General features: G+C 31.8%; 2 protein-coding genes across 4 annotated transcripts; one reads left to right on the plus strand and one right to left on the minus strand.

The window, feature by feature from the left end:
* The first annotated feature begins 1050 nt into the window (after positions 1-1050).
* On the plus strand, positions 1051-23423 carry LOC133672584 (double-strand break repair protein MRE11). 3 transcript variants are annotated; one of them, XM_062093051.1, is made up of 23 exons: positions 1051-1178; positions 7744-7769; positions 8064-8146; positions 14971-15128; positions 15521-15611; positions 15874-15993; positions 16076-16144; positions 16229-16320; positions 16538-16640; positions 16718-16825; positions 16918-16980; positions 17049-17120; positions 17254-17331; positions 17833-17895; positions 17992-18052; positions 19463-19545; positions 19885-19998; positions 20210-20287; positions 20740-20811; positions 20983-21254; positions 21776-21896; positions 22609-22803; positions 23030-23423. In XM_062093051.1, exons 3-23 carry the CDS (start codon positions 8069-8071, stop codon positions 23060-23062), a joined length of 2124 nt encoding a protein of 707 aa, XP_061949035.1. In that variant the 5' UTR covers positions 1051-1178; positions 7744-7769; positions 8064-8068; the 3' UTR covers positions 23063-23423. The 3 variants fall into 3 exon arrangements, with proteins under 3 accessions (XP_061949035.1, XP_061949026.1, XP_061949018.1); XM_062093042.1 differs by lacking the exon at positions 1051-1178 and adding an exon at positions 7371-7497 and having other exon boundaries at positions 7971-8146; XM_062093034.1 differs by lacking the exons at positions 1051-1178; positions 7744-7769; positions 8064-8146 and adding exons at positions 13892-14027; positions 14275-14311; positions 14573-14708.
* Positions 8402-9828, minus strand: LOC133672602 (uncharacterized). The gene is made up of 2 exons (XM_062093063.1): positions 9472-9828; positions 8402-8978 (listed from the first exon to the last, which is right to left on the minus strand). The coding sequence occupies exons 1-2, from the start codon at positions 9513-9515 to the stop codon at positions 8522-8524; spliced, it is 501 nt and encodes a 166-aa protein (XP_061949047.1). The 5' UTR covers positions 9516-9828; the 3' UTR covers positions 8402-8521.
* Positions 23424-23826: the final 403 nt, after the last annotated feature.

A 23826-nucleotide genomic window follows, 5' to 3' on the forward strand; every position in this document is an offset into this window, starting at 1 on the left:
ATATGTTTTATTTTTTCTTATTGCAAAAATTTTAAATAAAAGAGAATGATATTTGTCATAATTTAATTTTTAAACAAATAATAATAATTGAATATAGTTGACAATGAGGTTAAGACAACATAAAATTTGAAATTCATGTAATAATTGAAGAATTAATAAGTTGGAGACTTTAATTGAAATTTGGATTAGTTTAATTAAAAAAATTATGAGCTTAATTAAAGAATTGATGAGTTTAAGGACTTAATTAAATTTTGATTTAATTAATTAAAGGAATCAGGGGTTTAATTGAAAAAACACCAAAGTTTGGAGCTCATTCAAAGAAAAATTGCTAGAAAATTAAAGTCAAAGGACCAAATTGAATAGCCCAGAAACCCAGGAGTGTTGTGTAAATGGTGCTATAACTCAGGGATTCAATTGAGTTTAATCCAAGGGCACAATTAGAAATCAATTATTACTGATTAGGATCCCAATTGTTAAGTTTAAACTGTTTAGGGACCCAATTGAAAAATAGTCATGCCTAAGGACACCACGGCGCCGTTTTGGAAGCATTGTTCATCGTCTCCTACGTTGTGCGCGGATGAAGCCGGTTTAACAGGGAAAATCCAGCAATCACAGCCACTATACCCACGATGCCCATCATCTCTTGCCTCCACGATGCCCGCCGTTTCTGGAGGCAAAGACAGAAGACCTTCTTTGGCATTATAAAAGCCAGAGAAAGGCCTCGATGAAGGGAGGAAAAAAAGGAGGGAATAAGAACAAAAACCCAGAAAACCGAAGAAGAGACAGAGAAAAAAAAACCCCAGAAATCCAGAGCAAAATACACAAAAAAAAAAACTCATAAACACAAAGGTCGGCCGTTGCTTTCATCTTTGCAGACATCCCTGCAGAAAAAAGAAAACAAGAAACACTCAAAAACATCACAGAAAGTCGACACTTTCATCATCTCAGAAGCTGCTGGAAGATTAAAGCATACGGGCACAGAATCAAAAGGAAACAGAAGGAAAGGAGACGAGAGATACCACCGAGCTGCAACCATCTTCGCTGTTCCAGAAGCAGAATCTGCTTGAAGACGAAAGCAGACCGTGGACACAGGAGCAAAAAGGAAAGCAGAAGGAAAAGTCATAGGCAGACGAGAGGCACCATCGCGTTGCAAACATCTTCACTGTCTTCAGAAGCAGGTACGCCCCTTCTTCAAACAAGTTTTGCATTCTTTGAATTTAGTGTTGCAAGAACACTATGCGAAGGTAATTTAATTACCACTGTTCATGCACCCGTGAAATCATTTTACACGTGTTTTCTTTGATTTTTGCCCAGCCAATGACCGAGCTAGTTGGGCCTAGCCCAGCTCATGTGAGTTGAGTTGGGCCCAGTCTAAAAATATATGACTAGACTTAGTTCAGTCTAGTCTAAAAAATAAAAAAAAAACAAAAATGTGTTATGAATTTATTATTTTTATTTATTGATGCTAGAGTTGGAATAAAAATACTAATTGACATTTATTTTATTTAATTACATAAAAATAAAAAAATATGCGTGCAAAAATAAAATAAAATAAAGTAAATTTATTGGTTTATTCACTGACGCTAAAATTAGGAATAAAAATACTGATATAAATTTATTTTATTTTATTGTATTTTACTTTTATTTAGTTACATAAAAAATGTGTATGCGTGAAAAATAAATTTATTTGATTTGTTTATTCAATGATGTCAGAGTCGGGAATAAAAAAATACTGATTTAAATTTATTTTGTTTTTTTGTGTGATGCATAAAAATAAATTTATTTGATTTGTTTATTCACTGACGTTAGAGTCAGGAATAAAAAATACTGATTTAAATTTATTTTGTTTTTATAGCTATGTAATATTTACCAATGCCAGAGTTGGAAATATCCATAGTTAAATATTCATTGGCGCCAGAGTCAAGAATACTACACGCAAAATCATCGTAGCATGAACAAACAAAACATTAGCAATTTATGACAAAGTCACCAATGCAGTCTGTCTTAGGTAGGACGTTCAAGGGGTGATAATATCTTCCCTTTTGTGTAATCAGTCTGATACCATAGAATCTCTATTGACCTGTTAGGGTTCCTAATAACTATAATACTAGATGACGACTCCTTAAATAATATCATTTCCCATCAAAGAATAGGATGCCAAAAATCTGTTCTTTTTTTAGACTAATTTTTAAGATCGTCGCGATGTCGGATGCAACAATATTATTTGATAATATTATTATATATGTGAGTTACATTTTAACTTATAAAAGGTTTATATAGTCATATAACAAGACTAATAAAGAAATAAAATAAAATAAATTATATAAAATGGTTGATCATCTTCTTTAACTGGATGATTGAAATAGTTTCTTAATTGTTTGGAATTACTTGATTCCTTAATTTCTTTTTTTATTGATTAAAAACATATTTACATTATTTATTTCCTTAACACTTATAACATGGTCTATTTAAAAAAAAATTAAATACATTTAAATTTTAATTATGATTAAAAAAAAACAAAACTATAACTTATGAAAAGACTTGGTGGCTAAAGTGGTCTATTTTCTAATGTATTCTAAATAATGAAATGAAACCAACCCTTGTGTAAAAAAATTCAACAGATCTCAAATCATGGCAACCCTAATTGATTGCTAGTTTATATATTACGATGTGTAAATTGAGGAATATAATATTCTAACTTGCTAGTCAAACCAACAAATGTAGATTGATGAATATAATATTCTAATTTCCTAGTCTAACTAACACAAACTTTGTATTTAGACCTTGAATAAGCCTTAGGCCATCAAACCTTTTGGTAGCATGTTTGAGGCTATGACTAATAAGTTTGATGAAGTCATCCAAAAACTATAAACAAAAATTAGGTATTTTATAGGTTGCAATCCTAGACCAAGACATATGGGCTTGAATATGGGTTTGGTGTTTAGATTTGATTATACTTGAAAAATAAGTCTTTTGTTTAACAAAAGCCTCTCTGATGCTTAAGTCGATAAATGCAGGAGAGAAATGAGAAAGATGTAAAAATAAGAGTGAAATGTTGAGTCTAAAGAAATTATAACCTATATGAACCTCTTTGTTTATGTCATAATCCAAGATATTTATAGACCTTAGACATATCAACTCACTTATAGAGTTGCATGAAAATTGATTTGTGAGACTTTAGTGTCCACTATTAGAAGTAGTGTTTGGCATAATATTGGCGAAGTGTTTAGTGAATGTCAATGACATATTAAAAAGAAATAATCATTAGCTAGTAAAAAAAATGTTTGATTTTTATAAAGCATTGAGCATGTTTACACTACAACCATTGGCTAAAAAAGGTGGCACTAACCCTGTATAAAATATGCATTTACAGAGAATACATCAAAAATTATGTCAGTTAATCATAAAAAAAAATATTTTATGTGTGAGTAGTGTGGAGTTGTGTTTTGAATCCTTAAAACTTGAAATATACATTAGGATCTGTATAAAAGTTAAGAATTTTTCGTTAGGTTAGAGCATAAATAATTTTTTGGTTCAAAATAAAAAGAAAAAATAGGTTTGGTTAGTCTAAGTAAACTAAAAAGCATTTTGTTTAGAATGTAGTCTAAAGGGATTGGAAGCAGTCCATTTTGGCAAGAGCTTAAACGGGGCTATTTAGGCTGCTGGCTTAAATGATGTGCATGTGCATGTGTATGTGTGTGTGTGTGTTCCCTATAGTACATGCAATGCACGTGCTAAAGAGTGGACTACTTCTCTATCCTAAGAAAACTTGTATGACCCAGACCATTTTTTAATTGTCTTCCAAGGTGATATTATAATTGTCTCATCAAGATTTTTCTAACGATACTAGGTATCAAAATCAAAGATCAAGTGTGTCCTTGATAACCTATTATTTCCTTCTCTTTTTTCTTCTTATTTTATCTTTCCTCTCTCCTTGCTATGTCATCCATTAAATATTTTAATTTTTATTTTACTCTGTTTAGGACAAAGCCCTAACAGGGTAATTGTTTATTTCACCCTGTTTGGGCCATGGCCCGAATGGAGTAGCTTTTATTTTACTTTATTTTGGCCACAACCCAAACAAAGTGGTTTTCTGTATATATATCACAATTAATCCCCGCCTCTCTAAGGTTTTAAAACATACATGTTTGAAATACTTAACTAGCATAAGTTAGGAAAGAAAACTTACTTGTTTTGTATGGATGATGTTATATGTTGTGGCTATAAGAGTGTTACCGACTTTTGGATGTTGGCTTTTTTATGCTTTGCAAAGTTCCTAACATAAGAGTTTCTTCATGAATTTTGTTAATTTTTTTGTGTGAGAGAGGAGAATTTAATATTGTTGCTTGTAAAGACAAGGAGTGTACTGATAAAAAAAAATTAAATGTAATATGGTTTGTGTATATAGATGAAAATATTTCATGAGCAGCCATAAAAATTGAAGAATGATCCTTGATTCTTTTTAAGGCAGATAATAACATGTACCTAGAGAAATGTGGTCATACAGACCTAAAAAAATGGTCACGAGGACCTAAAGAAAGATCTTTGTTCCTTTAGAAAATATTAAAGACATGTATAAATATTTTATAGAGATTTTGCCATAAATATTTGTTATTGAAATACATTTGGAGACATGAAGATCTCGTCGTGGAGATTTTCATGGATACACATTTGGAGATTTCAATGGAGATTTTTGTTGAAGATATTAAAGATATGAAGAGAAGTTACTGCATTTATTGAAAGTACAAAAGATAGAAATACAATTCCTGGAGTTAATTTGGAGATTATTTGATCTCAAGTAAATCATTAAATATACAGATTTTCTTTCTTTCATGCTTAGGTTTTCTTTCTTTTTTCATGAATTGGTGGAGATAACTTATAATGATTAATCTTTCTATCTCATTTTTCAATGCATGCAATTCCTCGGTGTCATACCCATGGTCACAGTAAAAAAAACAAAATGTATTAAGGCTCTTGATGTTCGCGTTATATTTTATAGGAGAAGGATGTTGCATAAATTCTCTTTCTAATAGCATGTAGCACCTTAGTCCATGTGGTTGTTAGATGGGTTATCAGAAACTTAGAAAATATCAAGTGATCATGAATATGTCATTTGGTGCTCTTTATGATTTGTAAGGCCATCATAGTTATCTAAATTAACATTCATAGGGACATATTCTTTGAAGAGATTAGTGTGTAACACTTTGTGATAAAGTGGAGAATATCATACTTGGTGGGATTAGTGTTCACTCTTAGGAGTTGATCTTATCTCGTGCCCAGGTATTTTTTTTATCGGGGAGTATTCAAGTAAGAGTTAAAGGAGGATTGATGAAGATAATCACTCCTAAGGCCAGGATCCAAGAAGGAGTGCTCTCCCTAGCAAGAGCGGCTTTTTTGGAGTGTGAGAATGTTATGCATATTTTAGATGTTATTTTATCCTGTTCCTTTATTGAACTCGAGTGGCCTTTATATACCTAGTGCATGTAATGGACCTAAGTGTTGAATTTCTTGTTTGTGGAATTGAATGGTGTGAAGTTGTTCTTATATAATCAGAAAATTTTAATGAGTGAGTTACAGGAGATCTAAAGAGTTAGAGTCCTTATAGCAAGGAGGTCAATTGCTCTTTTTTTTTTTTTTAAGTTTTGTCATCTATGAAAAAAGTTTTTTAGTGAGAGATGAAGGTGATAAACCAATTTTTTATTTAGTTTCTCGTAAATGATGTTGGTGATGAAGTCATGAAAAAATTCACATAGAAATTGAACTTTTCACGGGCTATGATCCTGGGCGAGGACATGTGGACTTGAATATGGTCTTGGTGTTTGGGCTTGATTATACTTGAAAAACAAGTTCCTAATAGAATAAAGGGTTCTTCAATGCTTAAGTTAGTAAATGTAAGAACAAGAGTGAAATGTTCATTTTGAGAAAATTGTAACCTGTGTGAATATCTCTATTTATTTGGTGACCCAAGGTATTTATAGATCTTGGTAACGTTAGCTCATCTTGGGAGTTGCATGAAAATTGATTGGAGAAAATATTGGTGCCCACAATTGAAAGTAGTGTCTGGCATAGTAATTGTGAAGTGTTTGGTGAATGTCAATGATACGTTGGCGAGAAATAATCATTGGCTTAGAAAGGAGATGCTTGATTTTTATAGAGTGTGGAGCATATTTGCATTGCAACCATGGCTAAAAAAGTTGGCACAGACCCAATATAAAAATATACACTTATAGAAAATATATCAAAGAATATATCAGTTAATCATAAAAAAAATATCATGTATGTGGGCAGTGCGATGTCGTATTCTAACTTCTCAAAACTCGAAAAAATACATTCAAATATGTGTAGGAGTTGAGAATTTTGTGTGGTATTAGGTTGAGGCCTGAATAATTTCTCATATCAAAACAATAGAAAAGGAAAAGAAGAAAAAAGATTCTAGGCAATCCAAAAAAACTAAAAAGCATTATGTTTGGATAATGGGCTAAAGGGATTTAAAGTAGTTCATTTTGCCAGTAGTCCAAATAGACTAAAAACACCTCTTTTAGGATGTTTGGCCAAATAAGGTGAAGGAATCTTGTTTGGGCCTCAGCAAAGAAGGTGAAAGCACCCTATTTAGGCTCCTGACCTAGACAAGATGATTTTATTTTTATTTTTTTTCTTTTGACACATGCAATGCAATGCAGATGCTAGGAAGCAGGTTGCTCCATTTATTTTAGGAGGCATATGAGGCTCACTCAGTCATCTTGTGCTGGTCTTTCAATATGTCATTACAATCATCTCACCAAGATTTTTATTTAACAATACAGGTGTATCGGAATCGAAGATCAAGTGTGTTTCAATAATAATTTTTTTTTTTAGTTGGTTTTTTTATTTTATTTTTTAATGTTGAATTGATTGGAAATTAGATTTTGTAACTTTTCTTAATTTACTTTTTATAAGTTTATCTTAATCTCATAAACCAAATTAAGGATTTAACATATTAACCTGGGTTGACTCAAGTAATTTTTTTTGTTATTTTTTAAATTTAATATATTTATTTTCAATTTTATCTTTTAACATTGAATTAATTAAGAATTTATTCTTATAATTTTTATAAGATTATCACGGTCTCATAATCAAGATTTTAGATTTGATAAGTTAATTCGAGTTGATTTAATATATTATCATATCAATATTTAAAATGAAAATTCTTCAAATATGATTTTATATTAATATTTAAAAAAATATTAAATACAAGTCTTATTTTAAGTTTATAATTAAATATTTTTTTATTAAAAACATGTTAATAATATTTAAATATTTTTCTTATTAAAAAAAATGATCTAAACAATTATCTAAAAATTAAACTAAATAGCAACCCAGTAAAAAAAAAAACAAGAGAGATAGAAGTGTGGAAGTGTGGACCTATTTTCTGCCCATATCCGAGTGTCTTCATTTCTGCTTTGAAATTCACCGCCACCGCAACACCCTTTCTACTCCTTTCAATCCCAAAATCAAACGGTAAAAAAATGTCTCTCTGTAATGTTTTCTTTTCTCGGCAACCAAACAGCGCGTGCTCCCTTGCTTTTTAGCTCTTTCATTCGTGTTTGTATTAATTACTTGCTATTATATCCTCAGAAGTCGTGATTTGTGGAACTGTTTTTTGATAAATTTAAGTGATTTTGAGTTCCTATCCAGGATTCTATGTACTTTTTTAATATTTAATTTTACATTACTGTTGTTTTTATTTGCTCTTTGTGTTTTTAGGTTTTTGAAGAGGAAGACTTGTCAAGGTGAATTTCTCTCTCTCTCTGTGTTTATTTTTTATTTTAATATCTGATTTCAAGTTAGAAAGAAAAATAAATTAATCGCATTTCAAAAAAAGATGAAACTTGAAACCAAAGAGGCTAAAAAATTGATTTTTTTTTTCCAATCTCACTATACTGTACCGTTAGCAAGTCTTGGTAGCTGGGAATTTTTTATATTTATTTTAGAATTTTTGTTTTTGTGATTATATTGAAATGGGTTTCCCGGGGATGATGTTGCAAATACGCTTCGAATACTTGTTGCAACGGATTGTCATCTAGGGTTTATGGAGATGGATGAGATACGGCGGCATGATTCTTTCCAGGCTTTCGAAGAGACATGCTCCATAGCTGAGCAGAAGAAGGTAATTTTGTTTGTGTGCGCTATTGATTTGCTTTTGTGATGTGCCTGCTGGTTTGAAAGTTCTTGCTATATCTTATATATATAGATAGCAGAAGAGACGTTTGCTGATTTTCTTAAATTCTGAACAATGATCTACTTTGTGATGGCTAAGGCATTGAGAAGCATGTTCTCTTTTGACCGAGGAGCAGTAATTCTCATATTCTCATATTTCTATTTCCAGATAACATGAACAAGTAGATTCTTTAACACCGATCTCTAGTGAAAACTCTTATTTACTGACCCACTAATCAAGTAAAAAACATGCATATCTCCAGAATACAATGACATGTGATACAAAAACATATATTTCTACACAGCCCATGATTTTTAAAGGGACCTACGCAGGCGGCTGGTTTGGTTCCTCTTCTTCATGGCATCTCACACTTCCAAATAGCCTGCTCAACATGTGGAGTACCCCAGCAACTGTTTGGTATAAAAAGCTGTACAACTCCTGGAATGATTCGTATGCTATTTTCACAAATAAACAGGCCCACATCAAGGAAATGATGCAGCCCAAGATTGGATAAAGAATTGCCAGGAGCAAAATTGCAGCAAAGCCACCGGCAAAGAGGCGGATGTTGCCAACATGTGTGTGGTAGATTGATTCAGAAGCTCGGAGCATAACCTCAACCACCAATGCCGTGGCATATATAAATAGAGCCAGGAGGAAAATGAACATGATAAGATGGTGTGTGTCCATGGGAGACGCTTGAATTGATTGGTACTTGACTTGGATGTAATTGCTTAACGTCTTGAGGAGAAGGGCAAAGATCCCATGTTGCACAATAATGATTCTGTCATCACAACAAAATAAAATTGTTTTAGACACGCTAATATTCAACATTATATTTTTCTACGCTGCATGAGGTCAGTAAAAGTCGGGTTTTTTACCAGTAAATATTCGATATAATTTACTTTTAGAAGCTTGGTGTAGTTAATAGTGTTTCCTCTGTTTAGGCCTTGGGGCAATGATTCATGAGCCCTAAAACCTTGTTTATGGGGTAGGCTTTGACAAAGTGGCAAAGTCAATGACATTAGCCCAAAATGTAACTTTTAAAGAGGAAATTTTGACTTCGTTTCCTACACTCTGAGCAAAGGAAACAAAGACAAGATGGATCAACACTAGGTGAGAACAATGAGCTTTATAGACAACGGAAGGAGGCTAGTTTTGTTATTGAGACTAGAACAGGAATGGATTACAGTAGAAGAAAATTTATAGTTAGTGAAGATCAATAAAAGGAAAAAGGAAATTAAACTGAATGAAAAAAAGAAGAAGAAAATACTAACCTTTCTTTTTCAAAAGCAAGATTTGGGCTATTGCTGTCAGCCATTTCCTTTTTTTCCCCTCTCTATAGAGCTAATACAGTCTCTGCAGTTGGTGGGGTGGTGGGAAGGGAGCTGAATTTGGCTATGAGATGGTGCAAAGCCTCTCCTCCGTGTGTATATATATAGATGGTGGGCTTTCTTGGAAGCTTGGTGGTACAAGCAAAAGAAGGGCTGTGGGGGTCAAAGAACGTCTCACAAGACGAATTGGAACAAAACGAGACGTCGCAGAAAGATATGAATTGAGGGGTTTTTTCATCGAACTTTGACTAAAACGGCAATCAAGTCTTCTCCCACGTCATCCGTTTTCGCTTTGTACGAGACGAATTGGAACAAAAGAAGACGTCTCAGAAAGATACAAATTGAGAGGCAATCATAATATTAATCCAAAAGCAGACATGGGTGGAGGCAATAAAATTGTAATATTTGCGTGCCCATAAATATTTTACTTCTCTGTTAAATTACCCGCTTGCTGCTGCAATTTTTCTATAATTTTGTAGAAGCCGTTCTGGATTTTTTATTGCTATGAAGATTCTCAAATAACATCTAGATTTTTTTTTTTTTTTATTTTGATACAGCTGATTGTGCTTGTGATAATTCTCAGTGATTTAATATAATAGCACTTGGATCTCGTTATTAAGGTTCTGACTTACTGTTTTAATTAAGTATATGTTTCCTTTATTAATAGAAGGATTTATTATAATATTATTAAATTAATACACTTTTAAGACAATATATATATATATATATATATATATATATATAAACATATCATTTGTAGTTCGAACATGTTGACACGTTGTTCTAAAAATATTTATAATTACTTCAAAAAGAAAAAAAAGTAATATTATTCAGATAAATATAATAATTTACATAAATGTCAAGTAATGGGATATGCGAATTGGATGGGCACAGTGAATTTTAAACATCAAAAGGTTATTTGAGCAATAAGATATTTCCTTTTATGCATGTAAAAAGAGAATCTTAGATATTTATCTTACTTGTCCTCTCAATTCCTTTTTGGTGCTATAAAGTTGCTTTCACAAAAATTATAATGATAAAAAAATTCACTTTATTGATTTTGCTTTGTATAATGATTTTTTTTAAAGCAACAAAAGAACATGGTTTCAAAAGGAATTGGAAAAATAATATCATGAAATCAAGACAAATTTTTTCTTATTCATTAAATCAATATTTAAAATAAATTATGAAATAAACGGTATAAATTATAATCATAAAAAAAAAAGAGAAAGGAAAAAATCTACATAGTCTCACTAAAGCTCCAATAAAACACCACTAATATTTTCAAAAAAAATCTCGAAAAGACGAATCCAATAACAATAAGAAGATTATTAACTGTGCAATATTTGTCATGTCAAATGTGATGAGGTGGCTCATTTATCTTTAACGGCAAGTGACTTATTTTATTCGTCATTTGTGAGTTTCTTTGTGTTATTTAATTTATATAATTGAGATTTTTTCAATAATATTAGTGGTATTGTTATTAGAGTCTCGGTGTCTTTTTTTTTTCTCTTCCATTTCTTCTCTCTTCATTATATTTTGTGCTAGCTTATTTGAATATTTTTTGAAATTTTGTGTTTTTCAATCATCACGTGCATTATTATTTCTCTAATTTTTTTAAGTGGTTATTTTACCAATTTGTTTTTTAAAAAAAGACAAAAACATACCAATAAGCAAAAACAATCTTATATAATCAGATTCACATGGGATAGGTATCCATAGGATTTTTGGGTTTCCTCTTTCATTTAATGCCAAGTTTAAGTGTTTAGAAGCATGACAGTGGTTACTTTTAAAAGTGTTTTTTATTCCAAAATATATTAAAATAATATTTTTTTTAAAAAAATTATTTTTAACATCAGCACATCAAAATAATCTAAAAAACATCAAAAACATATTAATTTAAAAAGATAAAAATATTTTAAAAATATTTTCTAATCACAGTTTCAAACACTATCTAAATTCAAAATCGTAAGTTGCTTTGACTTCATGTTTTTTCTTGGTTGATTTCTAGAATATTAATATCCAATAGTTATGCAACTATCTTTTACAGCTATTTCAATTTCATGCAACTTTGCTTCCTTTTCTTTTGCTTTCAAGATTCACAAATAAGCTTTGACTCGAAATTAATAGCAACATAATATCCCACATTTATACATTTTTCTTCGCATTCCTTTATTTACAAGACTCGCACGTAATTTTAAAAAAAGTATTATTAATTAATCTCTTGATAATATTTGTCTTTAAAAAACACTTTTACATAGAGAAAGAATATCTAAAACTTATAAACTACTTAGTGAAGTCTTAGCATTATCAATAAGAAGCTTATGATTTTATTTAAATTATGCAAATTATAAGTTTATAACATCTCTCCCCTTCTATAAAAATGCCACTATTTTTCTAAATGAGGAGATATTTATTGAGATATGACTCCCCAATGTTAGAAAAATTCAAAATTATGCATAAACTATAGATTAATTAGCAAAAACTCCTAGTTAATAATTTGCTTTTCATTTCTTATTATCTAAGCGCAATGTGTTTTTTTTAAAAAAATTTAATTGAAAATAAATTAAAATATTGTTTTTTTATTTTTTTATATTAATACATCAAAATCATAAAAAAAATCTAAAAAATAAATTTAATACTAAAAAAAATACTTTGAAGAACATATTGAACCACATTAACAAATATACCCTAAATACATATCATATAATTAAAAGCACTAGAAATATAATACAGTTGAAGCGACAAAACAGCCCAAATATTCCACTTATTTCAAAAAATGAATTGCAGGATATCGTTGTCAATATAAAAGAATTCAGGTATAAATAATATTAATATAATATTAGAAGGTAAAACACTGCAAAACACTATTTATTAAAATACTATTTTATTTTATTTTTAATTTAATCATTTAACAATTAAATCTTTTTTATTTAGTTTTTTTTAATTCTACTGTCCGGTATTAGATTGTTTTAAAAATTATATTTCATAATTTTTTTTCTTTATATTGAGTCATATAATGATCTTATAAATTTAAATTTTTCTTCTTTTTTATTTCAACTTTCAATATTAGATATATTAGAAGTGGAATTTCATAGTTTTTTTTTATGAATTTATCTCGATCATATGACTTAGGTTGTGAGTTTAACAAGTAAACCTAAGTTGACTTGTGTCATTTTTTTGTTTTTTTAATTGATTTTATTTTATTTTATATTTCAATATTGAGTTGATTGAAAATTAAGTTTTATAATTTTTTATAATTTTATTTTTATGGAATTATATAAATCTCATTACTCAAGTCGTGAGTTTAACAGATTGACTATGTTTAATTTTTTTGGGTTTCTTTTTTAACTTGAATATTTTTTAATTATTATTTGTATTTTTTTTAATTTTCTTTTCTTAGAGTTATCCCAATATCATGGTCGAGTTATGTGTTCAATTTTTTTGGGTTTCTTTTTAAACTTGAATATTTTTTAATTGTTGTTCATATTTTTTTTTAATTTTCTTTTCATAGAGCCATCCTGATATCATAATTGGGTTGTGTATTTGACAGATTAACCTTGATTTACTCAATTTATTTATTTATTTTTTAACTGAATCTATTTTTTTTAATTTCACCCTATAACAACCCAATCTTTTTTTAAAAAAATTATTTTTCAATATGAGGTTGTTTGAGAATCAAGCTGTGTAATTTTCTTTAATTTGCTTTTTGTAAAGTTATCCCATTCTCATGAATTTTTTTTTTCAATTTCAATATTTAATATTAGATATATTGGAAATGAAGTTTCGTAATTTTTTTATTTGTTTTTAATAAAGTTATCCCAGTGACAAGTATAATAAGTTAGCGTGGATTGACTTATTTTTGTTTTTTTAATTGATTTTTTTTAATTTTATTTTTTAATATTGAGTTGTTTGGAAATTGAGCCTTATAATTTTTTTCAATTTATTTTCTATGAATTTATCCTGATCTCATAATCTAGATTAAGAGTTTGACAAATTAACCCAAGCTGACTCGAATAGGTTTTTTTGTTATTTTTTTGTTTCATCTTTTAATATTAAATTAATTAAAAATTGATTTTAATAATTGATTTTGATTTATTTTTATAAGATTATCATGATTTTATAATTTAAATTATAGATTTGATAGAATAAATCAAGTTAATCTAATATATCATTGTATTAATATTTAAAAAGAAAAGTATATCAATATTTTAAAAATATATTGGATATATGTCATATTTTAAATTTATAATTAAATAATTTTTTTTATTAAAAATTATGTTTATAATGTTTGAATATCTTTTTTATTAGAGAAAATAATTATCTAAAAATTAAACTAAATAGCAACCCAGTAAAAATAAAAATAAAAATAAAAAAAGAAAGGGAGAGAGAAAAGTGAGGGACTGTTTTCTGCCCATTTCCGAGTGTCGTCCTTTCTTCTTTGAAATTCCCCGCCACCGCAAAACCCTTTCTACTCCTTTCAATCCCAAAATCAAACGGTAAAAAAATGTCTCTCTGTAATGTTTTCTTTTCTCGGCAACCAAACAGCGTGTGCTTCCTTGCTTTTTACCTCTTTCATTCGTGTTTGTATTTACTTGCTATTATATCTTCAGAAGTCCTGATTTGTGGAACTTTTTTTTGATAAATTTAAGTGATTTTGAGTTTCTATCTAGGATCTGAGGTTTTTTTATTTTTTTATTTTAAATTTACATTACTGTTGTTTTTATTTGCTCTTTGTGTTTTTAGGTTTTTGAAGAGGAAGGGCCATGGGAGACTTGTCAAGGTGAATTTCTCTCTCTCTCTGTTTATTTTTTAATTTAATATTTAATATCTGATTTCAAGTTAGAGAGAAAAATAAGTTAATCGCATTTAAAAAAAGATGAAATTTTAAACCAAAGAGGTATAGATTGGCTAAAATTTTTGATTTATTATTTTTTTTCCAATCTCATTATACTGTACTGTTAGCAAGTCTTGGTAGCTGGGAATTTTTTACATTTATTTTAGAATTTTTATTTTTGTGATTATATTGAAATGGGTTTCCCAGGGATGATGTTGCAAGTACGCTTCGAATACTTGTTGCAACGGATTGTCATCTAGGGTATATGGAGAAGGATGAGATACGGCGGCATGATTCTTTCCAGGCTTTCGAAGAGATATGCTCCATAGCTGAGCAGAAGAAGGTAATTTTGTTTGTGTGTGCTATTGATTTGCTTTTGTAATGTGCCTGCTGGTTTGAAAGTTGTTGCTATATCTTGTATATATAACAGAAGAGCCGTATGCTGATTTTCTTAAATTCTGAGCAATGATCTACTTTGTGATGGCTAAGGCATAGAGAAGCATGTTCTCTTTTGACCGAGGGGCAGTAATTCTCATATTCAATCATACATCAAACTTCTTGCTAATAGTATCGAGGTTTACTGCGTGACTTCTATTTGGTAACAGGTGGACTTCTTACTCCTTGGCGGTGATCTGTTTCATGAGAATAAGCCCTCAAGGTCGACATTAGTTAAGGCCATTGAGATTCTTCGCCGTCATTGCCTCAATGATCAACCAGTTCAGTTCCAAGTTGTTAGTGACCAGACTGTAAATTTTGCAAACGTGTAAGAATTTAATCCACTGGTATTTCATTTCTTTTCTTTGGCTGGAAACTGTTTTTCTGCTTCCAATTCATTTTGAAAGAGAGCTAATGACTTCATGTATAAGTTGACCTCTGGATTCTTATCCATGTTGTCACCATGACTTAGTTCATTATTCTAATAAGTTGAGTAAATGTAAAGCCGGACTGTATTTTTAGGATATCCATATTATGATTTTGTGTTTTTTTTTCATGTTGTAACATTTTTGGTTTTTCATTTATATGTTCAATGATAGAAACACTATTCAGGCTATATGTATGGAGACACAAACACACTTGATTCTTTGCAGAAAAATCAAGGTGCAACTCTTCAAATATACTTGGTAGTGCTTAACAACCTTCATTGTATTGTATCAGATTTGGCCATGTAAATTATGAAGATCCACACTTCAATGTTGGTTTGCCAGTGTTCAGTATTCATGGAAATCATGATGATCCCGCTGGAGTGGTATGAATTTATGGTAACATGGTTTTCCTAAGTAAATTTAGAGTGCAGATAACTATTTCTGCTTGTGTTCACTTTTAAGTGGCGCACAAGGATCTGCTGGCTTTTTTATTCAATGCTAATTTAAGATGACAATTTTTCGCTGTCTGTTCTGGCAATGGAAATAAACTTCTTTAAACAAATTTGATGCATTTATTCAACCATATATTTCAACTGCTCTTAAGCACAACACATCTTGTGCTCCTTACTTTGGTCATTGGTGCAGGACAACTTATCTGCAGTAGATATCCTTTCAGCATGCAATCTAGTGAACTATTTTGGAAAAATGGCACTTGAGGGTTCTGGAGTGGGTCAGATCACACTTTACCCCATCCTTGTCAGGAAGGTATGTTAGTGGATAAATTTAGCAGGATGCATGGGGTATTTTAAATACTTTGGAAATGACCTGTAGTTAATTTGATTTGCAGGGTTCAACAGCTGTGGCTCTTTATGGTCTTGGGAACATTCGGGATGAACGGCTTAATAGAATGTTTCAGGTATTTAGTATGAAACCTTTTCTGCTGTTTAATTTCTGATTTGAGGCACTCACCTATCTGTTTGATTTGTCTTTAATTTCTCAGACACCACATGCTGTGCAGTGGATGAGACCTGAAGCCCAAGAAGGCTGTCCAGTGTCAGACTGGTTCAACATGCTGGTACTTCATCAGAACAGGTTGTGTGTGAGTGAAACCGTATTAGTGTGTACGAGTGTGTGAAAGTGTCTGTATGTGTTTTTGCCTGCTTTTCTTGAAAAGGAAATGTCTAGGTTTGTCTTTGAAATTTTACCTAACCTGGACATTTTGACATTCACATTGTCTATTAGAATTATTAAAATTGTATCTTGTATTGTAATTTTTTTTTTATTCTGAATCTTCTATTGTGGTCTGCAGAGTGAAAACAAACCCAAAAAATGCTATAAATGAACATTTTCTACCAAGGTTCCTGGACTTTATAGTGTGGGGTCATGAACATGAATGCCTTGTTGATCCACAGGTGCCACTAGCATTTTTTTTTCAACTATCTTTTTTGTCTGCATCTCACTGAATTGAAGATGGGTTTTGATTTAAAAGGAAGTTCCAGGGATGGGTTTTCACATAACGCAACCAGGTTCATCAGTTGCAACATCACTGATTGATGGAGAATCAAAGCCGAAGCATGTGCTGCTTCTAGAAATTAAGGTAGCCTATAGGAAAACCTTGGAGAAAACATCCTTTTAATAGTTGTGGTACCTTTTGTTTTACAGTGTTTTCTTGATGTGTTTGCCTTGTAGGGAAATCAATATCGCCCAACCAAGATACCTTTGACTTCCGTGAGGCCTTTTGAATATAAAGAGGTAACCTAATGACTTTCTTACTTCATCTGCGAAAGAACTTTACTAACTTGCTTAGGTTCATCATGCAGATTGTATTAAAGGATGAATCTGACATTGATCCCAATGATCAGAATTCAATTCTTGAACATTTAGACAAAGTGGTAAGTCCTGTTTCCTACAATTGGCAAGGACAATTTTGGATATTTTAGGTTACCATTGCCATCTTACCACTTTATCATAGACTTCATTGGTGCAGTGCATTTGCTAACTGTATCATCATAACTTCTTCTGTAGGTCAGAAATCTGATAGAGAAATCTAGCAAAAAGGCTGTTAGCAGATCAGAGCTCAAGCTTCCCTTAGTTCGGATTAAGGTAACATCTGCCTATACTTACAGATGATACTATTTATTACATGTCATTCTCATCATCATCTATGGGGCCCTGCTCTTAAGTCTTCATATTACCATATATTAAACAAAAAACTTAAAAAGTGTTCTTAATATTTCAACAAATCATACTCATCATTATAATCATACTCATCATTATTAGGGACAGGGTACATTCCGCCATATTCGAAGCCATAATTTCTTGTTCAACTCAAATAACTTTTCAGAACTTTATTCTGGCCTTACAATCAAATTATTTGACTCATATTGCAATGCTTCTGACTTTGAAGAGGTTAAAAAGCATTTGGTGCTTCTTTTACCAATCAAATTAGGGAATTTGCAACTTCACATAGATTGCATGTCTCAGATAAGCAGAGGCTAATGGCACCTAAGCCTTCTAGTAGGGATGACAAAAGGTGTCGATAATGGATACTTTACTCTTGGACAATTTTAATCCATCTGCTGACTGATCTGGTTAATTTGACAGGTAGATTACTCTGGATTCATGACAATAAATCCTCAAAGATTTGGACAGAAGTATGTGGGAAAGGTATTCTGCCCAATACTCCTCTCATTCAGGGAGTTAAGCTCACTTTATTTTGAGTACATCCGAGCATTGATCCTTAATTTCTTAAACTTTTTTCAGGTTGCAAATCCTCAAGACATACTTATTTTCTCGAAGGCTTCTAAGAAGGGGCGGAATGAAGGTATTTTGAAACCTCAAATCGATGTTGTTTACCTTCTTTGTATTGATAGTCTGATTATTTGTATATTCTACTATATGTGTGCAAAATTAAGCCTCATTGCAAGTGGATCTGCACATGTGTAATTGCATGCCTGTTCGTTATGGTTTTATTTTGAATCCCAATGAGTACTGCATGTATGAGATCTGGGGAGGTCTAATGGATGAAGTGTGGACCTTGGTCAAAAGATTGTTCAATATCTTTTGAAATATTTAAAATAAATATTTAAAAATTCTTTTTTTATACACTTCTATAATATAATAATACTTTTACAATTTTTTCCAATAAAAAAAACAATTGTATCACATTACTGCTACAAATACTGAAAAAAAAATTTGAACTACATCTATAATGTGCAATTGTTCAATTCTAAATTTAAATTCTTATGACTCTGCCCTAACACTTGAAACAAAACATTCAACAACACATTCCTAAGCAGGAAATTTGAATGCATGGTATGAAGTGATGAGCTCCACACATTCCTGTACACTCAAAAGATTAAACAATGCATATCTATGGAGGGAATTTAAAACACAAATATTTTTCTTCAAGGGATGAATGTTATATGTGCTACCATGATGATGGAGGACCTGTTAGGGATTTTCATATTTTTATCTTAGAAAGAAAATGGTATATGTGCCTTTCTCTCTCTCTCTATATATTGCTTGATTCCTCTTCCCCATCTCCACCTTCATCCTCTCTCTCTCTCTCTCTCTCTCTCTCTCTCTCTCTCCGCACTCTTTTCTTATCTCTTCCCTGTTCAACATTACATGGGGCCTGAGCTGTTTGAGCTTCAGGTATTTTCCAGTTGAACTTGGTCAACCTGAAGTTCATCTTTTAACAATTGCCTTTATGTTGTGGCTTGATTTATAACTTCTTCTTTTTTCTTTTCTTTTCTTTTTTCTTTTTTAAATAAGTTTTGCAACCTTCTAGTGTAATAAAGCAGTATAGTTGCTTAAAGGAACTAACATCGCTTTGAAGTGAAGCTCAAACCATGGTTTATCATCTCAAGTACTTTAAACTATATGCTTGCAAGGAACCTTCAAGTTGGTCTTTGTACTGTCTGTGGCCTTGCAGCTTGGGTTGCTTAGTATGGTTCTGGTACTGTAGTTGTTGAACTTTGACATTGAAACATGTTGGAGTTCTTGTTGCTATTGAAATTTTTGTATGATTTCTTTCTTTAAGTATTTCTTATCGGAAAATGTCCTTATTTCATGCCATGGAACCAACATGTTTTGAAAATAATATCAAGGATTTGTCTTGTACTTCTTTCCCATTGTTTTAAGAAATAAGAAGTTCAGTTTCATTGTAGTAATTGCGTAAATTTGTTGCTGTGTATTTAAGCAACACTATAATGTTTTTCTTGAATTGCAGCTAAATTCGATGATACTGAACGCCTTCGCCCAGAAGAATTAAATCAACAAAACATAGAGGCTTTAGTTGCTGAAAATAATCTGGTACTTGCTCATCATGTCCTCCATTTCTTCATTACTTCACCTGGTAACTCTTGTTTGAATATTAAACATCATAGTAGAATGGAGTTCCTGTATATCATCTACAGGATCCAAATATCTTGTAATGCTTTATTATTCAAGTTCTAGAGGATGACTTTAGTGGGTTCCGTAGATGAGAGATCTCTATCCAACATATAATTCTCTTTTCAACCTCCTATTAAATTGAACTACATAAAATCCTGGAATCAAGTTAGAAATAGCTTAGAATCAGTCACATGGTGCTTTTTTCTTCTTTAATCAATTTTGAGTCTTGATTCTGTGTGATAATTTCTGTTCTTGCAGAAAATGGAGATTCTTCCGGTCAATGATTTGGATGTTGCATTGCACAATTTTGTTAGTAAAGATGATAAGATGGCATTCTATGCTTGCGTGCAATATAATCTTCAAGAAACGCGTGTAAGTGTGCCATACTATATTCCCAATATGAAGTAATTCATGGAATATCTACTGAATCGCTTCTGAATCACTGCATTTATGCTGTCAAAGTCTATATGGATAATTTCTTGTGGACTACTAGTGGTTCTCCTTTGAGTTATTTGTGTGGACCATTGTGTCGGGACATTATACTTCTTGCTGATGCTTTTGATTTATTAACTTGCTTCCACAGAGCAAAATTGCAAAAGATTCAGATACCATGAAGTTTGAAGATGAAGATCTAATTCTTAAAGTTGGAGAATGCTTGGAGGCAAGAATTTTATGTTCTTATTATTCATAATTTTAATTGCCATGAAGGTTAACTAACGTCCAATTATCCCTGGGACTTAGTTCTTTTTCCAAAGCATGTTATACAGGTGGTTGCATTTTTTGAAGCAGTTAGCAGCCACTTATTCAGTCCTTGAGGCTTTCACAGTTGCTCAATTTGATTTTATTTGTTGTGGAAACTTTTAATTTTCACATCTGTTAGTGTGTCTATTCAGTAGGTATCTTTTTCTTCATATATGTATGTGTGCATTATTTACTATTGGTGCCTCAGCATTATGCTTTTGGGGTGGTTAAACCAACAAACAATGAGCTCCAAATGACTCATTCAGAAGCTCTCCTCAAAGCTCATGCTGAGCCCTTATTTTACCTAGTAAAATCAGTTATATACCAAGCCAGGAATTTTTTTTTTTGATGACACTATAATATTTGTTGCAGGAACGCGTCAAGGAAAGGTCTGTACACTCCACTGATGCTGCACAATTCACATCCGGTGCACAGTCCATGGAGGTACTTCCTGCTTATTTTCCATTTTTGTAAGCAAAATGGGTTTTTCCAAGTTCATTGCAATAACATTAGTAATTCCCAATATTTTCTCTTATTAAAAACTCATTGTACCAGCTAAAAGAAATTGTCTGAGCCTCTGCTCTCTCTCTCTCTCTCTCTCTCTCTCTCTCTCAGGATTTCAGAAGTACAAGTGCTGGAGTTGGAAGTGCTGTTTCATTTAGTGATGAGGAAGATGCAGCACAGATATCTGGCTCCACATCCACCACTAGAGGCCGAAAAGGGTCAAGAGTAGGTTCTAGGTCTTCACATGATGTGTCAGAAACTGGTAAAGGCAAAACTTCTGCAAGAGGAAGGGGAAGGGGTAGGGGTAGGGGTAGGGGAAGAGGCTCAAGTAACTTAAAGCAGACGACTCTTGATGCAACTCTAGGGTTTCGCCAGTCTCAGAGGTTCGTGCTTTTGTTCCCGATTTCTCTTATTTTTTGTCTGATTATGTAGAAAGGGATGGAATTTATAGGAATTTATAGTACCATGCCAATTATGTTTGAAGGGGATGGGATTTATCTAAATGACAGCTTTAAGTGGACTAAGCATCAACAATCTCAAGAAAAGAAATAAGGAAATTAAATCATAGCCTGCATCATCTATCAAATCAGAGTTTTATTTAAATTCCAACTATGGCAAAACCAGGGAAATCTGGAGGCTCTGATCACTCACAGAAAAATTCGAGTTAAAGAGAAGCTGCCTTATCTTCATTGTGTACAAAATTTGTGAAAAAGTGCGTTAAACAGTTTTAAGAATCTCTGTTAAACAATACTCATGTATCATTACTACCCTAATTTTCATTTGCCCACTTTTGTTCAAAGCCTTTGAGGGGGTACCTCACTAAATTCCGGGCAGTTCTTTTGGTCAAAAAGGGCATGCTGACTTTTCATATCACTGGCCATACTTCAAATTTTTGGCGTTGCAGGTCTGCATCAGTTTCTGCAACAGCAGCAGGTAGAAGTATTGCTGTTGAGGATGAAAATGTTGATTCGGCTTCAAGTGAAGATTCAAAAAAACTTGGAATGAATGAGGTTGCTGATAGCTCGGTATGGCCAGCTAGCTGCTATTATTTGTTTTTTCATTTCTCAACTCTTTTAAATATGAGTTTTCATGATATCACCTTGATTGGTGTAAAAAAAAAACTGTGCCATAATCTTATACCTTCACTCAGAATAAATTGAAAGAAACAGAACTAGGGATTCCACTAGCAACAGAAGGAACCATCCATCAATTACAGCAATCTTGAATTTATCTTCAGGAAACTAGTTACAAGCCATTGACATGCTCACACATGTACCTGTTTTGCTGTACCGCAATTTACTAATGGATTTTGCAAGATGGGGGCCATGTTTTGTTTAAGCTTGTCATGTGGGTGATTGTCTATATTAGCACACAGCCTCAGTTCATTTTGCTTCAACCTAACCAAGTTAACATAATATTGGATGGAACAAAATATTTTCTTGGAGACCAGATTGCAAGACATTGCCTCTTTCCTATAAATAAGAGTCTCACGTGTGGTCCAACTTAATATTCCGGAAGTAAAATGTAGATTTTTTAAAAGCGAATCTAAAGCTTAAATTCTGAGGTTCAAGTTTGATAATTTTGTTAAATCTGAGTACTTTTGACTTTTGAAGCTCTTGATTAACTGAGAATCAGGCACATATATCAAGATGTCGGTCAATGTGATAGATTCTAATGCATGTGCCAAAAATGGATTGAATCAAATATACATGTAACTGGATTTGGTATGTTGTGCAGAACGATGATGAGAGCATCCAAGGCAAAGGACGCAAAAGAGCTGCTGCAAGGGGAAGAGGAAGAGGTGCTACACCATCAAAGCGGGGAAGAAAATCTGAAAATTCTGCCCTTCAAAGGATGCTCATGAACAAGGATGACGATGAAGATGATGATGATGATGACGTGACAAAGAGATTAAATAAGTCTCAACCTCGGGTTGGTGACCTTTAGATTCTTTCTCTTAGGGGAATTTTATTTGTGCATATTAACTAATACCATATAATTGGTCAATCTCACAGTTTGCCAGACGGCAAAGCTTAGAAATCTCTGCTCCACGGGTTATTTTATGACTACGTTACAAATTTGCAATTTATACTTGAACTTCAAGGTATTAACATTTTTTAGCTCTACTTGAACCTGATAAGTACCCCCTTTTTTGTAGGTGACAAGGAATTATGGTGCTTTAAGAAGGTAAGAGCAGCTGAGGTCTCGCACTCCTATCCTAGATACTGGTGGAGCAGATGGTTTGCTATGATCACGCCAACCCATTCTGGTGTGGATCCTTGTTTGAAGAATTGCTGATGACCCATGTGCTCTGTAATGGAAATGAAGAGAAAAAACTAATCCGGCAGTATTTTCTAACACCGGCAAACCACAGAACTAATAATGCTGATGCGTACTAGAGTGCTAGTTGCCGTATGCTTGCCTTTTTCCAGATAAGTGGATACCTGCCGTAGTTTTGTACAAATTTGAGCTTGTATAGAACATGACTAAGATGAAGCAGCTTTGAGATCTTTTTTTTACATGATCAAGTGGGGTCTTGTTCCTCTTACCCACCCAAGTGGTATCCCAAAGTAAGTTACAATCCAGATAAATATACAAGAGTTAATTGCAAGGTTATTGTTAAGACAGCCTTCTGGAATTAAAAAAAAGAAGAAAGCTGCTTGAAAACTGACGTTGGCCATAAAAAATATGACTCAATAGAATGGTTAGTTTCCTGACAGTTTATTGTGGATTTGAGAATATAGTATTGATTGTTTTTCAAAGTATTTTTTATTTGAAAATATATTAAAATAATATTTTTTAAAAATTATTTTTGATATTAGCATATTAAAATGATCTGAAAATATTAAAAAAAATAATTTTAATAAATTTTTTTTTAATTTTAAGTAAAGAAAATTCTTTTTAATTTTTTTTAAAATATTTTTAAAAATTAAAATTAATGTTCTAGCCAGATTA

The sequence above is a fragment of the Populus nigra genome, chromosome 1, assembly GCF_951802175.1.
Source record: "Populus nigra chromosome 1, ddPopNigr1.1, whole genome shotgun sequence".
NCBI lineage: Eukaryota > Viridiplantae > Streptophyta > Magnoliopsida > Malpighiales > Salicaceae > Populus > Populus nigra.

Coding starts and splice junctions, on each gene's coding strand:
- LOC133672602 (XM_062093063.1), bottom strand. CDS start 9,515: ATGGCTGACAGCAATAGCCCAAATCTTGCTTTTGAAAAAGAAAG. Junction 8,979..9,471: donor CTTGCTTTTGAAAAAGAAAG/GTTAGTATTTTC, acceptor TTGTGATGACAG/AATCATTATTGTGCAACATG.
- LOC133672584 (XM_062093034.1), top strand. Junction 16,321..16,537: donor CTGGTACTTCATCAGAACAG/GTTGTGTGTGAG, acceptor TGTGGTCTGCAG/AGTGAAAACAAACCCAAAAA. Junction 17,121..17,253: donor TTGAACATTTAGACAAAGTG/GTAAGTCCTGTT, acceptor CTTCTTCTGTAG/GTCAGAAATCTGATAGAGAA.